The sequence below is a fragment of the Penicillium verhagenii genome (genome assembly GCF_028828195.1).
Source record: "Penicillium verhagenii strain IBT 33310 chromosome Unknown utg000002l_segment0_segment0, whole genome shotgun sequence".
Classification (NCBI taxonomy): Eukaryota; Fungi; Ascomycota; class Eurotiomycetes; order Eurotiales; family Aspergillaceae; genus Penicillium; species Penicillium verhagenii.
The window spans coordinates 2,115,606-2,138,189 of NW_026643166.1; the positions used below are offsets into that span (position 1 = coordinate 2,115,606).

General features: G+C 48.6%; 12 protein-coding genes across 12 annotated transcripts; 9 read left to right on the forward strand and 3 right to left on the reverse strand.

Moving 5' to 3' along the window:
* Window positions 1-499: 499 nt before the first annotated feature.
* Window positions 500-964, reverse strand: N7466_000766 (uncharacterized protein; the record flags this gene model as incomplete). Its single annotated transcript, XM_057160164.1, has 1 exon — window positions 500-964. One exon carries the CDS (start codon window positions 962-964, stop codon window positions 500-502), a length of 465 nt encoding a protein of 154 aa, XP_057026412.1.
* Window positions 965-2,009: 1,045 nt separating this feature from the next.
* On the forward strand, window positions 2,010-3,627 carry N7466_000767 (MFS general substrate transporter; the record flags this gene model as incomplete). Its single annotated transcript, XM_057160165.1, has 4 exons — window positions 2,010-2,880; window positions 2,951-3,056; window positions 3,121-3,396; window positions 3,465-3,627. 4 exons carry the CDS (start codon window positions 2,010-2,012, stop codon window positions 3,625-3,627), a joined length of 1,416 nt encoding a protein of 471 aa, XP_057026413.1.
* Window positions 3,628-3,874: 247 nt separating this feature from the next.
* N7466_000768 (uncharacterized protein) lies at window positions 3,875-4,371 on the reverse strand (the record flags this gene model as incomplete). The annotated part of the gene is made up of 4 exons (XM_057160166.1): window positions 3,875-3,914; window positions 3,985-4,050; window positions 4,109-4,177; window positions 4,238-4,371. 4 exons carry the CDS (start codon window positions 4,369-4,371, stop codon window positions 3,875-3,877), a joined length of 309 nt encoding a protein of 102 aa, XP_057026414.1.
* Window positions 4,372-6,096: 1,725 nt separating this feature from the next.
* Window positions 6,097-7,762, forward strand: N7466_000769 (putative MFS transporter; the record flags this gene model as incomplete). The annotated part of the gene is made up of 3 exons (XM_057160167.1): window positions 6,097-6,302; window positions 6,359-6,621; window positions 6,684-7,762. 3 exons carry the CDS (start codon window positions 6,097-6,099, stop codon window positions 7,760-7,762), a joined length of 1,548 nt encoding a protein of 515 aa, XP_057026415.1.
* A 1,005-nt stretch (window positions 7,763-8,767) lies between these two features.
* N7466_000770 (uncharacterized protein) lies at window positions 8,768-10,908 on the forward strand (the record flags this gene model as incomplete). The annotated part of the gene is made up of 4 exons (XM_057160168.1): window positions 8,768-8,869; window positions 8,994-9,174; window positions 9,277-9,444; window positions 9,509-10,908. The coding sequence occupies 4 exons, from the start codon at window positions 8,768-8,770 to the stop codon at window positions 10,906-10,908; spliced, it is 1,851 nt and encodes a 616-aa protein (XP_057026416.1).
* Window positions 10,909-11,448: 540 nt separating this feature from the next.
* On the forward strand, window positions 11,449-12,282 carry N7466_000771 (esterase/lipase family protein; the record flags this gene model as incomplete). The annotated part of the gene is made up of 1 exon (XM_057160169.1): window positions 11,449-12,282. The coding sequence occupies one exon, from the start codon at window positions 11,449-11,451 to the stop codon at window positions 12,280-12,282; it is 834 nt and encodes a 277-aa protein (XP_057026417.1).
* Window positions 12,283-12,843: 561 nt separating this feature from the next.
* N7466_000772 (uncharacterized protein) lies at window positions 12,844-13,068 on the forward strand (the record flags this gene model as incomplete). Its single annotated transcript, XM_057160170.1, has 1 exon — window positions 12,844-13,068. The coding sequence occupies one exon, from the start codon at window positions 12,844-12,846 to the stop codon at window positions 13,066-13,068; it is 225 nt and encodes a 74-aa protein (XP_057026418.1).
* A 6-nt stretch (window positions 13,069-13,074) lies between these two features.
* On the forward strand, window positions 13,075-14,658 carry N7466_000773 (uncharacterized protein; the record flags this gene model as incomplete). The annotated part of the gene is made up of 3 exons (XM_057160171.1): window positions 13,075-13,705; window positions 13,752-13,826; window positions 13,982-14,658. 3 exons carry the CDS (start codon window positions 13,075-13,077, stop codon window positions 14,656-14,658), a joined length of 1,383 nt encoding a protein of 460 aa, XP_057026419.1.
* A 1,116-nt stretch (window positions 14,659-15,774) lies between these two features.
* Window positions 15,775-18,005, forward strand: N7466_000774 (alpha/beta hydrolase; the record flags this gene model as incomplete). The annotated part of the gene is made up of 5 exons (XM_057160172.1): window positions 15,775-16,165; window positions 16,220-17,461; window positions 17,518-17,596; window positions 17,653-17,713; window positions 17,778-18,005. 5 exons carry the CDS (start codon window positions 15,775-15,777, stop codon window positions 18,003-18,005), a joined length of 2,001 nt encoding a protein of 666 aa, XP_057026420.1.
* A 447-nt stretch (window positions 18,006-18,452) lies between these two features.
* N7466_000775 (meiotically up-regulated gene 14 protein) lies at window positions 18,453-19,469 on the forward strand (the record flags this gene model as incomplete). Its single annotated transcript, XM_057160173.1, has 3 exons — window positions 18,453-18,660; window positions 18,740-19,047; window positions 19,113-19,469. 3 exons carry the CDS (start codon window positions 18,453-18,455, stop codon window positions 19,467-19,469), a joined length of 873 nt encoding a protein of 290 aa, XP_057026421.1.
* Window positions 19,470-19,940: 471 nt separating this feature from the next.
* On the forward strand, window positions 19,941-20,770 carry N7466_000776 (uncharacterized protein; the record flags this gene model as incomplete). Its single annotated transcript, XM_057160174.1, has 3 exons — window positions 19,941-20,356; window positions 20,429-20,500; window positions 20,563-20,770. The coding sequence occupies 3 exons, from the start codon at window positions 19,941-19,943 to the stop codon at window positions 20,768-20,770; spliced, it is 696 nt and encodes a 231-aa protein (XP_057026422.1).
* A 168-nt stretch (window positions 20,771-20,938) lies between these two features.
* N7466_000777 (kinase-like domain-containing protein) lies at window positions 20,939-21,861 on the reverse strand (the record flags this gene model as incomplete). Its single annotated transcript, XM_057160175.1, has 2 exons — window positions 20,939-21,403; window positions 21,460-21,861. 2 exons carry the CDS (start codon window positions 21,859-21,861, stop codon window positions 20,939-20,941), a joined length of 867 nt encoding a protein of 288 aa, XP_057026423.1.
* Between the last annotated feature and the right edge of the window lie 723 nt (window positions 21,862-22,584).

The window sequence follows — 22,584 nt, forward strand, 5'->3', positions numbered from 1 at the left end:
TTATACGTTGAATCGCTGCAATTCCTTATATATTGAATCCTTGAACTCTCTTCAATATTATATGAAGCGCTGTATTTTATGCTGTATTTTATGCTATTATACGTCGAATTGTTCAGATACGTATAGGGTCCCATTCGAAGGATGTTTTCATAGCCCTCCTTGGAAAAATCAAGAAGAAATCTGTACTTTTGGGTAATTTTACACGATCTTACCATATGTATTTATCAAAGTGAATCAATTGGGTAGTAATTGGTGGCGAATTTGAAGGGAATATACATACTGTATCTAATGTTCAAATGCTGCATGTGGAAACCCGGCACATATTGTAAGTTACTTACTGCACTCCTACACATATTTAATTCGAAGAATCAATTACTACACATATACATACTACATCTGTTGACCTAAGTAGTGGAGCGAACTCTCACATGTACAAGGAACTATAAGGAACATTGAAGTCAATACACTAAATTATTGATTGATTAAATGCCAAGTTGAATCACATTTCCTTGATTTGCTGAAAGCAGATGTAACGAGCCAGCTCGCCTCGTCTGCTAGCAGTCTCTAACTCTGACACAGCAATCTCTAGTGATCTCATGTCCATCTCGTCGTCGTCGCCCGTTAAAGACTCATCCGCACCCGGTAGTAAAGGCAGCACGGGGATATCCATTGCTGTCTGTAGCGTGTCAAGACGATATAGCAGATCCTGTTGTGCCAGCCTTTGCATAGAGGTACAGGCTAGTACATGGCGAATATCAGGCTCGGAAGCACGAGCTTCCTTTTGGATCTTTTGTAGAGATAATTCGCACAGTCGGTAGGCAAGTTGATCGGAGTCAGTGGACGGGTTTTGTGTTGCGTATGATGAAGGGAGAGGGATGGGGGTCGCGTTTACGACTCGGAGTTGTTTTCGCCCTCGATGGAGGCTTGGAGAGAGGTTGCGTGTGATGACTCTTGTAGCTTGCATGATGGAAGATAATAGGTATATGTAGTTCTTCAAATGCTGGTAGACGTGGACCGTGGTATTGAGGAATTGAAATTTGAAAGAAAATGCGAGCCATTTTGATTTATTCTATAGTCGGCCCATTTTGTCATGGGCAAACACTGGCGCGTCATACCACTCTCCAAGTGCCGTTGGTTTGGAGGGAAATCCCGTCAATTCTCGTTGCATGAGTTTCGCCACTGCATCATACGGTATCGAAGTTACTAACACCTCCGCACGGTCGCAGACCTATCAGAGTCGGTAATTGGCTGCATCACGTAGATCCTTGTCATTAAACGCACCCACTAGCCTCTAGGTACATATTGGTGTTGATTCAGAAAAATTGGGATCGCATATAGACGCTAGAAACAGGCTCTGGTGACGATCCCAACATAATCGCACGATTCGCACCTTATATTATGTGGAACGTTCACAAAATCAACAGGTCAATCCCAAGGATCTTAGGCCAGCAAAAAAAAAAAAAAAAAAAAAAATTGAGATTCATTGCATCTCAAAGACCTTCACGCACCTCCTTTTCCTACGTACTTTTGGCCCAATTTCCAACCTGCATTTTACCCCGCTTTGTCTGTTCTGGCAAACCCTGCACAGTGTCGGGTCAAAGTTCAAATCTCATATGGACCGAGTATAAATCCAGGAAACTGACAGAATATTGACGTGATGGCGCTTTATGAGACCTCACATGCCGAGAAAATCTAGATGAGATATCCCAGACATTGACAAAATGGACCCCTGTTCTGTCTTGACTCCACACCTTGACCAATGCTGCGAAGCCTTTCCCGATTGCGACCCCGAACCCCCGATAGCACATCTAAGACCCATTATTATCGGGAAAGACCCCGATCGCACCAATTGAACAAAGCTAGTCTATCGCAGTCAATCACCGAAGTCGGGAATCACAACCGATCAAAAATTGAATATAAATCCTCAAGTTTGCACTTTTTTGTCACAGACTACGGGTATTAAAGACCTGGTAATCCACAGTACTCACGAGCCAAGACATAGCAATAGTATGGCCACCGAATGCAAACACAGCGCCACAATCCTCGAACAACAATGTCACTCGACAGAGTTTGAAGGCCCCTCTGCATCCACCAATGTGCACGCCGCAGTATACCCCAGCGTGCATGAAAATCGAGTCCCACAATCCGTATTCTCAATCATCGAACCACCAGCGCCACATTCATCCATCACAACGCACATTCTAGACCCGGCGCCCACTGACATTTTTCCCGATGGCGGTCTTCGCTCATGGAGCGTGATCATGGGATCATTCTTCTTGCTGATGAGTACATATGGTTTAATGAACTCCACAGGTGTGCTGCAAAGCTACTTTGCGACGCACCAATTGGCAGATTACTCTACTAGCGCCGTGGGCTGGATCCCCGGCGTCTTCTTATTCTTTGGCTTGGGTCTAAGTGCTCAGGTTGGATCAATGTTTGACCGGTATGGCCCGACAGGGATTCTGATCACGGGTGCTGGATGTTATGTTGCAGGCCTGTTGCTTTTGGCCGAGTGTCGGCTGTACTGGCATTTCATTTTGACATTGGGAGTGTTGACGGGGACGGGGTCCGCACTTCTGAGTACCGTTGCCTTGGCGGCGGTACCGCATTGGTTTGACAGGAAGGTGGGAATGGCCATGGGAGCTGCTATGGCCGGTGGTGGAGCTGGGGGTGTGGCGTTTCCGCTGATATTAAGGGCGGGATTCACACATTTGGGCTTCAAGTGGGCGATTAGACTGTTGGCGTTGATTATTGCCATTTTCTGTGGTCTGGGGATCTTGTTGGTCAGGTCTCGTTTGCCGAAAGGTCGCAGTCGGTCGACTATCAATTTGCGAGCCTTTCAAGATGCTCGATTCACTTGGTTGACGTTGGGGACTTTCAGTGAGTGCGACAGGCATGCCCTTTTTTCAAGTCACCTAGGTGGACGTATTGACTAACATGTCTCAACCAGGTCTGGAGCTTGAAGTGTTCGCGGGGATTGGTCTATACCCAACATACGTTGTGATGCAGGGTTTTAGCACCTCCACGAGCGTGATCCTTCTAGCCGTTCTGAGCATGTATGAGCGATCTGTCAATATCTTCTCAATTATGAGCCTGCGTGCTAACACACTCAATTCTTAGATTTTCAACAGTTGGCCGGTTGATGGCCGGTGGAATCGCTGATAAGTACGGGCGCATCAACACACAAGCCGTTCTCATCGCGCTCGGGGTTCTAGCGATTTTCGTCATTTGGCTACCGTTTGGGGACACGTTGCCAGGTCTGTATATGTTTAGCACGGTATTTGGACTTGCATCTGGCTCTTTTCTGAGCTTGGCACCGGCGTGTATAGGACAGATATCTAAAGCGAGCGAAGTCGGAGGGAGATTCGGTATCTGCTACTCTATTGTCAGCATAGCGTGAGTACTCCACAATGATAGCCTGCCAGAAAAAAAAAACCACTAACCTGAGTATTCGCTCACCACAGAACCCTGATCTGCATCCCGATTGGTGGTGAAATGCTGCAAAAGGTGGGTAAAAGGGCGATGGTTGGGTATTTAGGAAGCGTGCTCATCGTGGCATTAGGCATGTTCACCATGGCACGGTGGGCATGTCTTGGTTACCGGTGGAGATGGCAGGCCAAGATCTAAGCATACGTGAAACGTGTTTGCATTGCTCAAGTCAAACTTGAAAGAATGAGTGGTTCCAAATTTAAACCTGCTTAATTCATGATAATTGTGATTCTGGACGTCAGGTGCAAGTGCATCTAGGCTAAACTGACAGTTGGAAAAGAACATCGTTAAGACATGAAGTTTGTCCTCCATAGAGTTGTCCGATACATAATCCTATCGTTCGAATTTGACGCTGCCAACAAACCACGACTAGAGCATGGGTGCTCTAGTTCTTCTCACCGCCCTGTCCTCCAAGTAGCTCCTCCCTAGTTAATGTAATGTATTAGCATCTGCGATCATTGAGCCGTGGGAAATCAAAAGCTCGGCATTTCGTACAAGTGCTTGTCAAGTTCGTCTGTGTGCTTCTTGTTTTCCTTCAACTTCTTTCGGAGAAGCTCAAGTCTGTCGGTTGAATTAGTACCGGAACCAATGGGCGCAAGTGATGCCAGGTAGAACTGACTTTTCCTTCTCAAGTTGATGGATATACATTCCTTCGTTTGCTGCCTCACGGCGAGCGAATTGATCCTTCCTATTTCCGAAGTCAACTTAACGTCGTACACGGAAATTCACGGACTAGTATGTAGCTTACTCGGACACAAAGCCTGACGGCTTTGGCGTACCAGCATCGCCTTCTGCCATGAGCGACGGCGCAATCGAGAACGAGCGAGTGAGGGTGGGTTTTGTGGTTGCGCGGATGGCCGACCGGATGAGAGCGGATTGCATGCTGTGCGGGCTAGGGGTGGAGCAACCAAGTGGGGAGGGGCGTAGTGTCGATCAAGGAAGTCAGAGGGATGGAGCTTTGGAGATGGTGAGAGGATCTCGTCTTCTATTGAAGAGATGATTCTGAGGTTGTAGAGTAGTGAAGTGTAGGAGATTAGAGGGGGTGAGTGACAAGTCCAACGATAATATGGCGTGGTGCTTTAGCAGGTGATCTTGGCAGAATCCGGGAAGCTGTGGCTCGAGTCTCGACATTCGGTCATCGATTTCTCCGCACTTGAGTGGATCCCAGTGGGGACCTGATCAGTAGGGGGATAACGGCTTCTGATCAGGACTCAGTGTTTAGAATTAATACTATAAACTCTGGAAATTAGGACATTTCCTGAGTAGAAGAAAAAGAACTGGCTCAAGCAAGGATCGAACCTGCCCCTAAAGGAACATATACAAAAAAAAAGTAGTTGAAACAAAAGTCACCATTGCTGCATCACGGCGTCGGACAAATTACAACCTAACCCCTTGCCAACTTCAAGAAAATCAAAGCAAACAAGACAAAATAGATGAAAATAAAATAAATCCAAAGAAAAAAGATGAAAAAGGGGGCAAATTTTATAGTGGGTCAGCAACGCACCTTCTTGCTATCCCGCCCAGGCCAAGATCAACCCAGGCTTCGATTCTTAGGCTCGCCGTACCACGCGATATTCGGGATGGGCCAAATGTACCTGAGGTAGCGGCTACATATCCAGTGCAGAATTTGACCTCTAGTATTCTTCCAGCATGCAGCGAAACTGCTGCGCCTTTACGGTTCAGTTCGTTCAACTTGAAACCTGACTACGAATCATTCGAACATTGAGTCTTTCTAAGGCTGGAAGGCAGCGCTAAACCGATCTCTTCTCTTCCGCTCTAGATGATAGCGATGATTTATTCGTGGAAGTCAAAAAGCTGATTGTGACTTAGGTCAGTCTCAAAACCAGCAGACAAAGTCCAGAACTTCTTTCAATGTTGGGCGAAGAATCCAAGCACCAAAATCCGGGGTGGAAATCCGACCGACATTATACGAGTGCTTGGCAGCAGATGGTTCCCGTGATGGACCGTGCCAGGCCTTTGACCACACTCTGCCCACATCGCAAGTTCTATGAATCGGAGCAAGTCCGTTGAATAAACCGAGAGATATTTTTGGCTTTCATTGGCGTCGTTTTGAGTTTTTCCCCGCGTGTTGAAGCCTGGCCTGGTGTTTGCCCCGATAGTCATGGAGCTGCACAATCCACATGGAAACCTACCCCGAAGCTCCAGGGCCCAGTGCTGCATTGGCTGACATCATTTGAAGAGGATTTTGGGCTTGTGAGTGGCTTTAACTGCGTGGGGTGTGCGGCACTGGAGGAGCCTATCAATAAAGCCGTATGAATATCACGACGCCATTGACCCTCGGTATCTCTCCGCATTCTTGATTTATGTTGTCTTTTCACTGGTGGATACAGACTGGTCCCCCCACGCCCCACCACTTACCCCAGAAATCCATCTTCGGGGTAAATGCGATCGTCGGAAAAAATCAACAGAAGGAGGTTAACTGGTCCGCATGGACCTAGTCATGCAGACTCATGCAACATGGTCTGACCCAAATTCCCCATTCCCTCCCCCTATAGAATGCAATCGATAAAAGGCGAGCCGTCCCAGAGTTTTGATCTACCTATCGCTTTTCTGATCCATTACTAGGCCGCCTTATATCGATTTACCATGAACAGTACAGACTATGCCCTCAGGACAGACACTGCGGTTCCAGATGGAGCGGTCGACAAGGCGTCGGTCACTCATGAGGAGGCCGTCTTCAGGGCCTCACTGACCGACGAGGAGAAGATCATCGAGCGTAAATTGCGTCTTCGTATCGACTCATTGATTATGCCCCTTGTTGTTCTAGTATACTTGCTAAATTACATTGACCGGTGCGTGAAAGGCGATGCGACTTTGACAACCAACTCCATGCTAACTCTGTGATCAGCAATAACTACGCCGCAGCGAAGCTTCAAGGCCTCACAGAGGAGCTTAACCTCACAGATACACAATACCAAACTGGTCTATCAGTCCTCTTTGTCGCATACATTTTGATGCAAGTCCCGAGTAACTTGCTTCTCAACTATATGGGTCGCCCTTCTCTCTACCTGGGATTTTTTGTTATTGCCTGGGGTCTCGTGTCAGCTCTGACAAGCCAAGTTAAGAACTATGGTGGTATTGTGGCGTGTCGCTTCTTGTTGGGACTGGTCGGTAGGTGGAACATAAACGATTGGCCATTAGTAAACAATTACTAACCTAAATGGTTAACATAGAGGCTCCCTTTTTCGCCGGCGTCCTCTTTTACCTATCCAAGTGGTATACAAAGAACGAATTGGCTTTCCGAATGAGTATTTTCTACTCCGGATCGCTCATCAGTGGTGCTTTTGGAAACCTTATTGCCGCCGGAATTCTCAGTGGCCTGAAGGGCAAGCGTGGAATGTCAGCATGGCAATGGCTGTACATCATCGAGGGCTCGATCACTGTCTGTGTTGGAATTTTGATTGTTTTCATTCTTCCGGATTTTCCAGAGACATGGAAGCTTTTGTCGCCTGAAATGCGCCGAGTTGCTGAGCGACGCCTTGCTATTGAGGCAGCCGAGGCAGATGTGGATGAAGAAGGTGGAATGAGCCAACTGAAAGGCTTGAAGATGGCTATGACAGACATCAAGACATACGTCCTGGCCCTGGGATACATGTGTATTACCGGATCAGCTGGTTTCCAGAACTTCTTCCCAACACTGGCCAAAACACTTGGCTACAATGATACCATCTCGCTCCTCTTGGTGGCACCACCATACGTCTTCATGGTTTTCTACAGTCTCTCCCATTCTTGGATCTCAGATAAGTTGGAGATGCGCTTTTGGTTCTTTGTCTACCCAATCGTTATCACCGTCGTTGGGTTTGTCATTTTCATGACCGTCGGCAGTTTCGGTCCCCGGTACTTCTCCATGTTTTTGATGGTTTTCGTGTTCGCCCAGAACGGTACGCTCTACTCTTGGATCGCCAATGCAATTCCTCGCCCACCCGCCAAACGTGCAGCAGCCTATGCTTTCATCAACTCCATCGGTAACTCGGCTAGTATCTGGACACCATATACCTATATTGCCACCGAGGCACCTTACTATCAAACCGCATTGGGTGTTTGCATTGGCCTCCAAGCGATCGGTGGCTTGTGTGGTTTATTTATGTACCTTAACTTGCGTATGCTCAATAAGCGACAGGAGCGTTTGGAGAATGAGGACCACCAACTGACTGACAAGGAGCTCCGTCGGTTGCAAGTGACAGCGGACTTTGAGGGAATTGACCTTGCTGCTGCACGACAGTTGCAAAAGGGATTCCGGTACATGCTGTAGTTAGAGTATATTTGTATATAGTATGCAAGCCTTGGATCATGCCTGCTTCGTTTTTAGGAGAATTTGGACCTCCAATTATTTTGCAATTCTCAAGTGCTTCCAAGGTTGCTGTTCCACAACTTTGATCCGCTTATCCATGCTCATGTACATACGAAGGTAACATTTGAACCTTTCAGTGCTGATCCATCCCACGTGTAATGAATGATCTGAGGGAAAGACGCCCCTTATTAAAAATATTCAAAGATACAATATCTTCTTACTTGCCGTTAAGATAAGATGCATGGCTTAAATTCATGGATCCAGTGAGATCGTGGCAGATAGTGAAGACCTTGAGAAACTACAAGTGATATCCCGAATGAGGAAAACAGGTACGCATTGGTAGGAAGGCCATAGTTAACTACATGACTTACTGGAGCTGCTTACGAATGTGCACGCAGCACAACTCTTATATTTTAGCGGCCGATCGGACAATCTTGTCCTGAAAAAAAAAGGTGGAGCAAATTGCGTCCCTTAATAACGTAAATGCCACGTAAAACCGTTGGGGTGATGGGAGTTTGGTACGGGTTGCGGGGGGAGCTTTGCTTGGGCAAATGTTACCAATTTCCATCTCAATTGACACAGGTGGTTTCTAAAACTTGACCCGCAAACTTCTCTCTTCCATTCTATCCGACAGGTCATGTTGTAATTCAAGCGAAACTAGCCCCTCATTACCAATTCAGGCGACTGACAGCTTCCTCTGTCTCAGAATCTTCCATCACGCCAATGGCGTCCCTGTGTGGCGGGCCCGGTCGCAACGGGCGGAGCTGAGCCACTCTCCAGTCGCCCTATCAGAGCCGCCAAAGGTCAAGCTATCGAAGCTACCACCAACCCAAAACTGGGCCCTTGTGAAATGACCCACCGCCCCGAGAAGAAGATCTCGGGCGAATCTCACTTCCCTAAATCTCGCAGCGCCGTTGGTTGTAGCATGTTTCTCTCCTCCCCCTCCACCCCATAACCCCCGTCCCCATGGTCGGTGAATTCCAAGTCCCCGCCCCCGACTCACGCGTCAGGAAGGCGCCAACCCGACAGTCGCGCTCCTGTAAGGTCTGCAGGATCCGCAAAGTTAAGGTATGCCCCGTGCTCAGATCGCTTGCAAACGGGAGGGACCGACGGTCCCGTTGCCGAGAGGCCCTGTCCCACTGCCTTCGACAATGACCAGCAACACGGAAGTTAACATCGCTCCGTCTACCAGTGTGACCGTGTTAAGCCTTGCCATGCATGCTGTGCTCACGGATACCCGTCGAAATGCGTCTACGAAGTTGTGCCTGACGAGGAAGCACGACCGATCAGCCAGGCGGAGGAAATTCGGAATTTGCGGGCGGAGATCCGAGATCTAAGATTTAGAATAGATGAGAGATCAGAGTCATCAGATGGTACGTGAGCAAGGAGTCTATTCGCGCACCTAGCGGATCTAGGTACTTTCGGGAGCTTTACCCGGAAAATTGTGGAACGTTCTATTGACGCAGTTTCTGCAGGGTCTCACGATCAAGATCTTGAGCGGCTGGACCGACTTGAGAGTTTATTTGAGTCTATTCGCTCTGCGCCACTAAGTGTGGTTGACCACATTGTACGAGAGGTTCGATTGGCCCATGGTAGGATGAAGAAGGATTTGGTGCACGTAGGGCCGTGGGAGGGCCATGAAGGTAAGCCAAATATTTCGCCTATCGGTGGAGCCATTTTGCGCATGCTAACACACCCATTTATCAGCATATGATGGCTACGACAATTCACGTTCTTCTCCACTCTCCGTTATCCCAATTCGCCGGCGACCAACAGACTCGAGCTCGAATCTTAACTTCAACGATCCTCTCTTGATTAATGATGAGGAAATTGAAGATCAAATGTCTCAAAGCAGCGGGTCGGATTCCTCGGGGTCTTCTGGTACAATATACATGATGGGCATGCAGCGACCTTCAATTGACGTTTTTGTCGAACGCTTCGTCGATGCATTCAGTCCACAAGTTGACACAAAATCTGGCCGCGCGGGGGCGTTGAGGGCAGCCGCTGAGATTCGAATGTTCTCGCCACTAATCTCGGATGCCTTTGAGGCAGTCTCCGTGGCTTTCTTTGGTCGGTCAGTTCAGAACAAATCGATTGAGGCCTCAGGATTTCGGCTGTATCCACGCGTTCTGCGCCAATTACAGGATGCGTTGGTTGACCCAGAGCGGTCTAAGTCAGAGGCGACTCTGGTAACAGTGACGCTCCTGATTGCCTTCGAAAGCGTGGAACGAACAACCAATACTGGCGTGCCAGCTCACGTGAGAGGTGCAGTACGTTTAATTGAGCATCGTGGCCCAGAAAACCACATGTATGGTGTCGAGCACCTCTTATTTACTGAGCTACGGCCTTACTGGCTTGCTGGTGCACTAGCAGCTCGGGAGCCTTCGTTTTTAGCCCGTGAGGAATGGAAGACCATTCCGTGGTCGGCTGGCACGACCACCAAAGATATTTTACATCATCTACTCGATCTCGCTACGGAGGTACCAGCTTTGTTGGCCCAGTCTGATTCTCTAAAGGAAGCGCAGCAGGGGCCATCTGCAATGGGAACCCAAGAAGCTGCAGCCAAACAGGCTGCCCTTTGGAATGGAATCACTGATCTCACTGCTCGCTTCTATCAGTGGTATCATGACTGGGTCAAATGCTACCCGGATGGCCCACCGACAGAGGTTGAGCAAAAGGAGGACCAAGACTTCCCCATATTCAAAAGACGCGATTTGCGCACTGGTGCGGTCTATACACCAACCAAGCTCTCTTATCCGAACCTCCTTCTTGCACAAACCATGTGCGTATACTACGCGTTCCGCTTAATTCTTTCCTCGGTGGATACACGCCCGCAAGATCGGGTTGCTCCTCCGGAGCAGTACGAATTAGGTTGCGGCATCTGTCGCACATATGAATTCTATATCACGACAGCCTCCGGGAACATGATCAATCGCCTCGCATTTCCCACGCGCGTCGCGTGGGAAGCCTTTCCTGACAATGGGCCCGAACGGGCTTTTATGACTGAAGTGTTGCATTTAGTTGAGAAGCGTCATTCGTTGGCGCTATGGGGCGGTGGCATGTCGGAACTTTCTCCTAAGAAAAATGGCCCGCTCAACAAGGCATGATAATGATGATGACGCAGATGTGATTACTCTGGCATTATTTGCAATTATTTAGCGCTAGATATCCTTTCGGGGCCGAGTTGATGGGTTATTCCATCCCCCACAAAACTTATATTGATTTCTTTGACAATATTTGTGCCATGCATACAACCTATGCATCTAAATTGTAATAGTACCCATGCAGGTAAGATGCTGCTCGTGTCGAGCTGAAGGTGCGGAAATATGTACTGTACAGATGACAAAACTCCTTGCCTGAAGCGCTGTCATTGGATGGGGCCTGCAGGAACCCTTCCCCACTGCGATGGAGCTAAGACCGGTCGGAGCAAAGGATCCACTTCTCCGACCAGTCACAGTCCACATACCATCGATCTGCATTCAATAGTGTCAGGCACACATGGGTCCGATGAGATCGGCGAAATGAGCTGGAAGAAAAGGAGATTGATCAGATCTTTCCGAATGTCCGTGCCAGTTTCCCACCATAAAAGCTCGATCCTCTCTTTCTTTCCATGGGTCATTCCCAACCCTAAATCACCGATCAACATTATGCCTTCATTGCGTCAGTTGTTCACCTCGGGCCTGCTGGCCGCATCTGCAGCCTACGCATCGGATATCAATGATTTTTCCTGCGAGAGCACCTCCCCGCCCGTGGTCTTCCTGCACGGCTTGGGCGCCACCTACTATGAAGATCTGAACTTCATGCAGTACTGGTTCCAAGCTCAGGGCCACTGCACATACGCCAAGACCTATGGAGCTTACGAGGGTTTCCCATTCCTCGGTGGTCTCAAGGCCATCAACGAGTCCGCTCCTGAGATCGCCGCTTACATCAAGGAGGTCGTTGAGAAGACTGGCCACAGCAAGGTGAACCTCGTGGGTCACTCTGAGGGTGCCTTCCAGTCCCTCTACGTGCCCAAGTTCGAGGGTGTCTCGGACCTGGTTGATAAGATTGTCGCTATCGCGCCTCCAACCCATGCGACTAACTTTGCCAACCTTTACGACCTCGCCTATATCGCTGGCAATGCTTCGCGGGCCGTCATCGGTGACGTCCTGGATACTTTGGGCTGTGCTGCCTGCAACGACCTCGGTCCCGACGGCGCTGCTATCGAACGTCTGAATGATGGAACCCCTATTGCGCAGTCTGGAAATACTTTGACCATCATTGCCTCCAAGTATGATGAGCTGGTCACCCCCACTACCACCGCTTTTGTCGACGAGGATGGTGTCAACAACATCTGGGTCCAGACTACTTGCCCACTTGATCCCGTTGGCCATATTGGCGAGGCTTATGACTGGAATGTCTGGAATTTGGTCAAGAATGCTTTGGAGGACACCCCCAACCGTGAATTTGTCTGCTTGCTTGGGTCACCCGGCAAACTTTGAATAATAGCCTTCCAAGGATGACAATGGCAGTTTATAAAGCACCGGTAATTTCCGGTCGCGTATTGATTGTATACTATAGTATACCTGTTATTTAATTATTTTCTAATACAATTTATTTAATTGCAAATACCAGTGATCCGATAAGACTGCCGGACTTTGCCGGTTCGACACTACGTGTCAAAAAAAACACCATTGAAGACATGAGATAAAACGAAAGGTCTGAAGGGATTCAAAGGGGGAAATCGATCTATCACGTCTCTCACGCGTTAGCTTGACGCGTTAGCTCCACACCGCCCGCCGAGGCTTTGTATTACCTGACCGCTACTTGGATCGGAGGTCATTGATTGGTTGAAACGAAGGAAAGTCGTGCAGAATATTTATTTTCTCGCACCGGGAACATTTGAAGAAAAAAAAGACAAAAACTTGGTAGGCGTTACCACGAAGAGGTGGGAAAAGTTTACTTTGACTTCACCAGTCCTCTAATGCCTCGCGTCTCGCTCATGGCACGCTTCTGATTCCCTTCGAATCTAGGTATCCGTACCCAAGGAGTTCAATTCGAACATGTCTGATCAGGATTCAGATTCAGATTCCAGCTATACATCTGATACATCTGGACAAACTGGGCACACGACCGGGACTACCAGCATGGCCCCCAAAGCGGAGTCTTCTCGCGGTGCTCGTGCTACCCAGCTGCGTCTATTGAAAGAACGTCTGGAGGAAGTCAAAGAGCTACGCGAGATCATTGACCTACAGAAGCAGCTTGCAAAGGAAGAAAAGCTACTCTAATTAGCAATGCGAGAGACACCGGATAACGGTGACATTCCAAACACAACCCCAAACGCCGAGAATATATTGCAGGCGATGACCCCAGCTCCCCAATGTACGCAGAGCGTGGTGGCAGCCTTCATAGACTCCGTCGTGAGCGAATCGGCCGGAAGTCCCACGATCGAGAAATCAACACACGTTGACACCCATACTACAGCTGGTCATCAGATTCAACCAGGCACTATTCCCTCCACGGGAAATAAGCCTGCAAACCCAACCCCTATACCGAGCGTGAACTCATCATTTGGAAATGCGACACCACTCGACGGACAGAATTTGCAACGCGATCGGGGACTGGCGGCTGCTACTGCGGCTCCTAATGGAGCTGCTGTTCCGCAGGCAAACAAGCCACCTGCGAAACGCCCTAACGAGGGATCGGAGATGCCGCCTGCTAAAGTCCAAAGAACAAACTCGGTTGCACAGGCGGGAAACCCGCCACCACAAACACAACCCTCCACAACGCCTGTTTTCTCCAACCCCGAGAAGAGGCTAGAGGAAAGACTTCAACGATTTGGGGGACAACCCAGGGAACAACCCATTGGGCAGATCAATGCGACTGCTCCGCCCATTGGGCCCAAGGGACAATTGCCACCACCAGGTCCTGGAGCACGCTCACGGTCACGCTCACGACCACGAGGTCCTAGAGCGCGCTCGCCATCTAGACCTGGCAGAGAACGATCGCCATCGGGGCGAGGCCGAGAAAGATCACCACCTAGAAGGTACAGATCTCGTTCGCTGTCAGAGAGGCGCAGAACTCGTTCACCACCTAGGCAACGGCTTCGTTCGCCATCCAGACCGCCTAGGAGATCTTCACCCCCGAGGGAAGAGCCTTCATCCCCAAGGAGGTTCTGGGAATTCACATCGTCGCCGTCAGCACCCGGCTACCCAATTCCCACTGCACCCCTTTCACGCCCCGGCAGCGAGCATTTGCAGCGGCCCATAGACGCTACACCAGCTCCACCCAAACCCCCAGTTCCCACCTACCAGGGCCACGACTGGGGAGAATGCCGGAATTCCACTGGGAATATAGAGGTACACTTCAAAAAGTACGCCGCGTTTTATTGCAACGACGCAAGGAAGATCCAAACCGGCAGGGGTGCCATTGCTCGACAGCTGGTGGGCCAATGGGACTCGTACGCCAAGAAACTTACAACCCCCACTTGGTTCAGCTTCTGCACCTTCCTTGTGGAGGTAATGCCGCTCGCTGGAGGCGAAGAGAACTGCCGTCACAACTATAACCAAATGTACCAACGGGAGAACCAACCCGTGCGTGAATTTGTTCTCCATTCGCTGCGGTACGCCAAGTCCTGGAAGAAGAACGGCCACTGCCGCCTTCGGCATCTCTACGATCGCCTGGCTCCGCCCCTTGGAGCAAGCTTAGACAAAACATGGAGGGACTTCACGGATTACCATGAATTTGTGGAGTATTTGGTGAAGGTTCAGGACAAGTTGCCCAAAGACCAGAGCCTTTCCCTTCGTGCGGGTCCGCCGATGCCGAAGAGAGCGGCATCGCGCCCTCCAAAGCGACGCGGTGGTCGAGGTCGTGGCTGAGAGTTGGGAAAAACGTATGTGAGTATCGCCCTTGCTAAAAATTTGTGATCGATGATAGTGGAAAATTATGGAATGCATTATTGGCGGGGAACTGTCCTCTTATAGTTAGGATTTCAGTGAACGGAATTGGAGCTCGGGGATTATTAATTGCTATACAAGAAATAGAACAAAAAACATCGGTACCTCATATCAATCCCAAGACCAGACTTATACGATAAAACGTGATCAAACATGGCAGAATCAGAATGGCCTGAGGCGGCCAAAGCCAACAAAGGTGCAAGTTTGCAATCAAGGACACGTTCAAGGCTTCTTACATCGGCCAGTACAAAGCATGTAGCTCACGAAATTATCCCTCCTTTCTCGTCTTCATTCTGTTCAGATATTCAAGTCGATTTCAATTTTGTCAACTTTGGAATGATGTATGTTGAGTGTCCAGAAAAGACCAGTTCCGCTTGGAAAACGTGACTTGAAAGTAAAGAAATCCCCCGTGGCACTTGGCCTCGCAACCTTGGAACCCCCGGATCTTTGAACACACAATTCATCGAGACTACCAATCCCCTTACTGAAGTCAAATCCTCTTTCAACCGCTTATGTGGAAGGAAGTTCTTATCGTGTTGTAAATTTGCGTCGCCACATCCCAGAACTCACAGCTGCAGGACTAGGCAATCCTCCAGCCCATCAGAATCCACTGATTTCTCAGCCGATCATTTTCACTTTGGGGTATCTCATGCACCTGCTACCCCTCGGTCTGTATCTTCACCAATGAGCGGGTCAAGTTTAGCGTATCGTGATCGATCAACAAGCCGACCGCGACATTTCTCGTTCATGATAGGTCTTACCTCCATGATGTCCCCACCCCGTGGACCCCTTCGATCCCTGAGCCGTGGTTCAATTCAGTTTTTCCCGTCTGGTTAGTTATCTGACCTATCTGACTTACTTATGAATTGTTTTTTGTTGTCTGGCAAGGGCGTGATGAAGATTATCCTTTGCATATTTTCTTTAAAGGGTGATTGTTTTGATTTCCTTGAATTTCCGCGATCACTTTGAGAATCTGGAGAACTCTTTAGAAGGCCCGTGCGTGGATTAAAGAGTCGCAACTCGCGTGCGGCGCGAGCTATGGAGGACTTGAAATCTGCCGATTCAAGTTCATTTTCATCTAAACGAGGGAAATCATGGTGGGAAATCACCGGACGGTGGATGATCATATTTTCAGCGACTTGGGTCATTCTAAGGTCTTGGGTGAACTTCATTCCTGCGACAAAAATCCAGCACCATCCAGATCATGTGTTATCCATAGCCCCTTTTAGTTGGGACCAGATCCAACCTTCAGAGTCATTGGAATATCATGACTGTCAAGGCGATTTTCTTTGTGCCCGTCTTGAGGTTCCGATGGACTATGGGCGGTCAGAAAAAGAAGAAAGGAAGTTTGTTTTAGCCATGGTGAAGATTCCCGCCAAGGTGCCTGTCGAAGACCCCCGTTATGGAGGCGCTATGTTGATAAATCCGGGTGAGTACAGTCTTATGGCTTCCATAAAATAGTCAAACAAGCTGATAGCTCTAGGTGGTCCGGGTGGTGCCGGAACTTTACAAGCGTTGCTGTCAGGACGCAATCTGCAAACAATTATCGACGCAGAAAGCGATCCTTCCTCTGGCGAGAAGCATTCCGATGATCGGTATTTCGATATTATTGGGTTTGACCCCCGCGGTGTTGGACATACTACACCAGCCGTGACTTGTTTCCCTGATGGATCATCACAGCGAAACTGGGAATTGGCAGTTGAGGCCGAGGGAATGATCGGAAGCAGCGAGGATGCGTTGCAAAAAAGTTGGCAGCGTACCCAGGCACTAAACCAAGGTTGCTCTGTGTACGAAATGCTTGGTTCTGATCAGAATGACTCAATGATGGCATACATCAACACTCCACTCGTGGCACGAGACATGCTTACCATTATTGAGCGCCATGGGGAGTGGCGTGAAAAGGAGGGCCTCAGGGCTCAAAATGCACATGACACCTGCCACGGTTACGACAGCACACGCGCGATCATTCAACGTACAAAATGGAATCGGGATGAAGAATCTCTATTGTACTGGGGCAGGTCCTACGGCACGGTCCTAGGCACAACCTTTGCTGCCCTCTTCCCCGATCGAGTATCCCGGGCCGTTCTCGATGGTGTCGTAAATATGGACAAATATTACGAAGACAGAGGACCAAGCGTCATTGCTGACGCTGATGCTATATTCGATCGTTTCGGTCTTTATTGTGATGCCGCAGGTCCTCAGAGCTGCCCATTCTATGCCGAGGGAGGTTCAGACGCCATTCAAGCTGCGTACTGGTCACTTGAGAACCAAATACTCAACACCTCTATTCCTGTCATGGCCTCCTCCACTCGTGGGCCAGAAGTCATCACCTGGACAGACATGAAAGCTCTTCTTCGTATAGCCGTTTACCAACCCCTGCTTGCATTCCCGGTGTTGGCGGAGAAGATAGGTGCGCTTGTCGGTGGGGATCCTGTCCCCATGGCGGATTTCAAGCGTCGCCGGAACTTCAATTCCTGTCCCTCGAACGAATGTAGTATCATGGGACCGTGGTCTCCGCAGTGTACACGAGAAGAAGATAACTCGCTTTATGCCATGGCAGCTATTCTTTGCACAGATGCGGAATTTCTGGCTGATAACACCTTGGAAAGCTTTACCGAGATGTGGAAGGGCTTCAGAGCTGATAGTCAGACATTGGGAGATTATTGGGCTCAGATGGAGCTTGCTTGCGTTGGATGGAAAACAAAGGCCAAGTATAAATTCACAGGTATGGCAAGATGACTTAAAGTTTCGATATCTCACTAATTCTGACTTCAAATATAGGACCATGGAGTGGTATCAACACATCAAATCCGATGTTGTTCGTATCGAATACTCTAGATCCAGTTACACCATTATATAAGTACGTTTCTTTCAATTCAATGTATTCGCAACATTGAATTTCTAACACTGAGATAGTGCTCAGCATATGTCTGAAAGATTTCCAGGATCCGTCTTGCTTCAACAGGACTCAGAGGGGGTGAGTTTCTTTTTTTTCCGGTTTGCTCATAATTTTGATCACAACTAAGGGGTCTTCTTTTCAGCACACCACACTTGCTGCACCATCCGTGTGTGTAGCAAGCCTCATCCGTATTTACTTTCAAACAGGCAATCTTCCTGATATTGGCACTATCTGTCAAGCTGACCTGAAGCCGTTGGTGGGGCATATCGATCGGGTACCGATAAAGGCTCAAAGCATGACTGCTGCCGATCGCAAGCTATTTGACGTTTTGATGGCAGAGGTTAAAAGAGGATATCTTCCTCTTCATTGAAAGATCAATAAACGGTGAATGAAAATAATTTTAGGGGTCTTTGTTAGCGTTCTGCATCATATTTTCGGCTATCTTCCATGTTCCCTTGATCAAGCGGTGTGAATCTCATTTCGGCTTTCCTTTACAGCCCATTTACACAGGATCATATCTAATAGTACCTATTTGTCTTCATATAAATACATACTTTATTTCTTGCAAGGTCTTATGCCTTCCAATATCTCCAATCTCGCAGGCAATAACCTTCCAAACACCTTCTTGAACTCTATCGGCTCAAGTTGATGCGGAGAAGCTGCACCTTGACCTCGGCTTTGCCTCCAATCCAATCAACGACAACGATTACCTATATTTCGGCAACCCCGCCTGAATTTGAAATAAATTTATTTCATTTCTCACATCTTTTCCAATCTAAACCTTTCCTCAAATTCATCTTTCAACTCCTCACACAAGATGGCGCCCCCTATCGCAACTGACCTTGCTAGCTCTGTCAGCGCCCAGGCGCATGAGCTGCACCGGGCAGCTCGTGCTAACCACTCGAAAGTCAAGATGACCATGCTTGAGAAGCCAGTATTCGACAACAAGACCGAGGAGCGTGAGTATCTCAAGGGCCGACTGGCTGCTGCTTTCCGCATTTTCGGCAAATTCGGGTACGATGAAGGTATTATTCACTACACTCACTCCCAACCTCTCACTTAGAGAGAATAAGAAGACATAAGCTGATGCTCTGTTCTTTGTAGGTGTCGCCGGACACATCACCCTTCGGGATCCTGTTGAACCCACTACCTTCTGGGTGAATCCGTTTGGCACGGCGTTCTCGCTGATCAGAACTTCGGATCTCATTCGCGTGAATCACAATGGACAGGTGATTGATGGTGGAGAGAACCGTATGCTGAATGCTGCAGCTTTCGTTATTCACTCGGCTATTCATGAAGCTCGACCCGATGTCATTTGTGCGGCACACACGCACAGTCTTCATGGAAAGGCATTTGCCTCGCTGGGGCAACCACTCGATATCATTTCTCAGGATTCCTGCGCTTTCTACAACGTTAGTATCTTTGTTCCCTTTTCCCCAATATTTGTCGTGCTAAAGCTTTATTTTCTCGGCAACAGGATCATGCAGTGCACAAACAGTTCCGAGGTGTCGTGCTGGAAGAGGATGAAGGTAGCCTGATCGCAGAGACTCTGGGGAACAGAAAGGCGGCAATTCTGCAGAACCATGGTCTTTTGACTGTTGGTGAATCGATTGAGGAAGCTGTCTTCTGGTTTGTGAGTCTTGACAGGTCTTGCCAGGCGCAGCTTCTGGCAGACGCGGCGGCTGCGGGCCGTGGTGGTGTCACGATTAAAATTGACGATGCCGACGCTGCTCGCACATACGACACAGTGGGAACCCCCAAGGCTGGATGGTTCAGTGCGAAGCCAATGTTCGATGTGATCCACCGGGAGACCAGGGGCGAGTACTTGGAGTAGGTTGTCCTTTCGGGCGATAGCTCCGCATCCAGCTAGAACACCGGTTTTCAGTAAATTCCAAGAATCTAAATAAGCGGAGAACAACCCCTGTAACAGGGTTTTCTCCACTTACATTAAGACATGGCAGCGTTTTCAATGGAATAATTTCAATGGTCGGGTCTTCAGCCTTGCCCGAAATGAATACCCACTTCTCGGACCGTTCTCCGTCCCTGCATAGTCCAAATTAACGCATCAATCAGCGGCGTCGGGTGTGGGGAATACCTTGTTTCAACTAACTAGCGGCTCGTCTCAATGCGTTTTGAGTTGAAACATCAGGGTCTTGGCTGGCACCTTTCTTTAATCAATCCACCACTAAAAGCTTGACGGCGACTCAAGGCATGAGTATAAATACCGGGCTTGTGATCATGTCAGAATTGTAGCAGACAGCGAGCACTCAACTTCTATCGCAAAAGTCAGAAACCACCAATCACCATGCAAATCATTCTTCCTCTGCTTGCCGGCGCCAGCCTGGCTACTGCTGGCTTGATCAGCGAACGTTCAACACCCGTCAAGAGAGATGGCTGGGGTGGAAGTGTGTCGCTCGGTCCGTCGAAGTCCACCATCGTCAACGCGGTCACCACCATCATCCCCGGCGCCGCCCCTTCGACTCAAAATGGAGAGCTCTTCCTGTGGCCCGGTATGTCCAATGGAACAGGCGATTTGATCCAGACAACCCTCGAGAGCTGGCCCAGCAATGAGTGGTGTGGTGCAACCACTGGCCAATGGTGTGTGCGTGCCAGTGTATTTGGATCATTTGGCCAACTCGACGGCACTGGAAGTCCCGTTAGTGGAACCGATCATGTGCGGATCGAGTACAACCTTGAGAGTGATGGAGAGACCTGGATCCAGTAAGCTATTCGTTCCGACGTGCGAAGTCGGGTTGAAAGAGAAAAGGGAACATTTGAACTAACGTTCGCTAGGACCGTGACTAATGACGTGACTGGAGCCCTGTTGAGCACCTACTCAATTGCCGCTGGACCGTACATGACTGGGTTAGTTTTCTTAGTATCCGTCGTTTCTTTGATGTTTTTTCCAGGCAACTAACAATAATCAGATACGGCACTGGAACCGAGTGTGATGATGACTGCACTGGTACCATCGCTGCTCAGAAGTACCTCAATACCACCATCACCCTCAAGGCAGCTGACACTACCTTCGGAAATACTATCGCGACGGCTGCCGGTGCCAGCTACACTGGATTGGCCTCAAGCCAAGGTGGCAAGGTTTGGACCATTGAAACCATGAACATTCCTGCTATGTAACTGGATAAAGAGCCAGATCATTGTATTTACTAAACAGACACACTCGAAATCAATTTCACTCTTTGCTATCTTCAATTGTTTGTCGAGCTCTCATATCTTCTTGTTACTATTGGCAATAGAGAACCCTCTTGCTTAATTCCCTGGCACACCTTCATCATAGAGATCATTCTAGAAAATCATATCCCGAAGTTGTTCCTCTTCCAAATTGGCATTTACAAAATGCTCTCGTTGTGGGGTTCTAATCTGTCGGTGGACTTCTCCAGCAGTGTTCCAACCAAAAAACCCAGCCATTTCCCAATCAATGAGCCCCACGATAGTGTCAATATCAACAATACAGTTTGGCTGAGTGAAGTCGTTATGCATAAAGCTCATATCTGTATCATCATTGGTGGTTGCAAAAAGAATTTTCGCCTCTAGGGGATTAATCCGGCCGTTATTAAGTATGTTAGGGTCCGGTACCACGTGAGAGCGAGCTTGAAGTGTCTTTGTTGGTTTGGTGGCATGGAGTTGACGAAGGATCCCCCTAGCCTGTTCTTTAAAGGACTTCGTCTGGTCACTGGTCAGATACGGCCATGCAACACACAATGCGACCCCCGGAAGCCTTTCCTGGATGAGGACTTGGCGGCTGTTGACCTGGGTAGATGTGAGTCATGGAACCAGATAAACGAGTATCAAAATTAATCAAGTACCTTGCCAGCAAAGTAAATTTCTGGAACTTTGACATTCTTCAGAACAGCTTTTGCTAAAACAATTGCCCGAAGTTCATTTTCATCGGCGTATGTGAAGTCAATCTCCATATATGGAGCGCCCTGGTGTGTATGGGGATGGAGATGGCTGGACTTCACAATCACGCTACCAAGAGCGAAAACGTCGCGACCACCTTCATCGGCAGGATAAATGCGTATCTCTTCGGTGCAAAGACTAACAACCGAGGCCCAGTATCTCAGGGAGTCTGTAGTCTGGGAATTGACATGCCGAAGATCAACACAGAAATCATCAGGTTTTGGGTAGTATCGACCATAAAAGGGGACATCAACGTACAGGTCGGTTATAGGGATTTTATCTGGGTCCGCTTCATATGGGTTCGCCATTGTCGAGACTCGAGACTTGAGGTGGATTGAGACTTGAGGTGAATGGGAGAGGGAAAGTACCGAGGACTAAGGAGATAAAGGATGAATATCTTCAAGTTCCTTTTTTCGAAATTTATGCAGAGGGTATGTCCTAGGACTTCCTTTCCTCAGAATAGAGTTGAAGAGAGACCTGAAGAGAGAAAATGGTGAAACTGATTTTGGGCGCGTCTGCATATGACCAATAATATTAGGCTAATTGAAAGACTAAGAAAGACCAATCAAAAGTACTACTAGTAGAACTGAGAAATTCAGAAATTCAGAAAAAGAAATGATCTATCCCGGAGTCGAACCTACAGCCTCTAAGTAGGTGAAAACCACAAACACGTAAAGATTTCCCAAGAAACAAGTCACTCGCTCCCGCCATCGATGCATGATGGCATCACGGGGCTTCATACTTAGAACTCCCCTCCCAACTTCAAAAATCAAAATCAAATCAAATAAAAAAGATAAAAACAAAATACTTTCATAATTTAAAAAAAGAAAAAAAAGAGGGCAGATACTTTGTAGTAGGTCCGCGGCGCACTTTCTCGCTGTCACTCAACTTAGGCTTCGACTCTTAGGCTCGCCGTACTACTCAGTATCCCCATCGTGGATGGGCCCAGTGTACCTGAAGTGGGGGCCGCAAATCCAGAGCTGGCTGAGGTCCCGAAGGGTGGAACCAGTTGGACTACGTGGGTGCCAGGA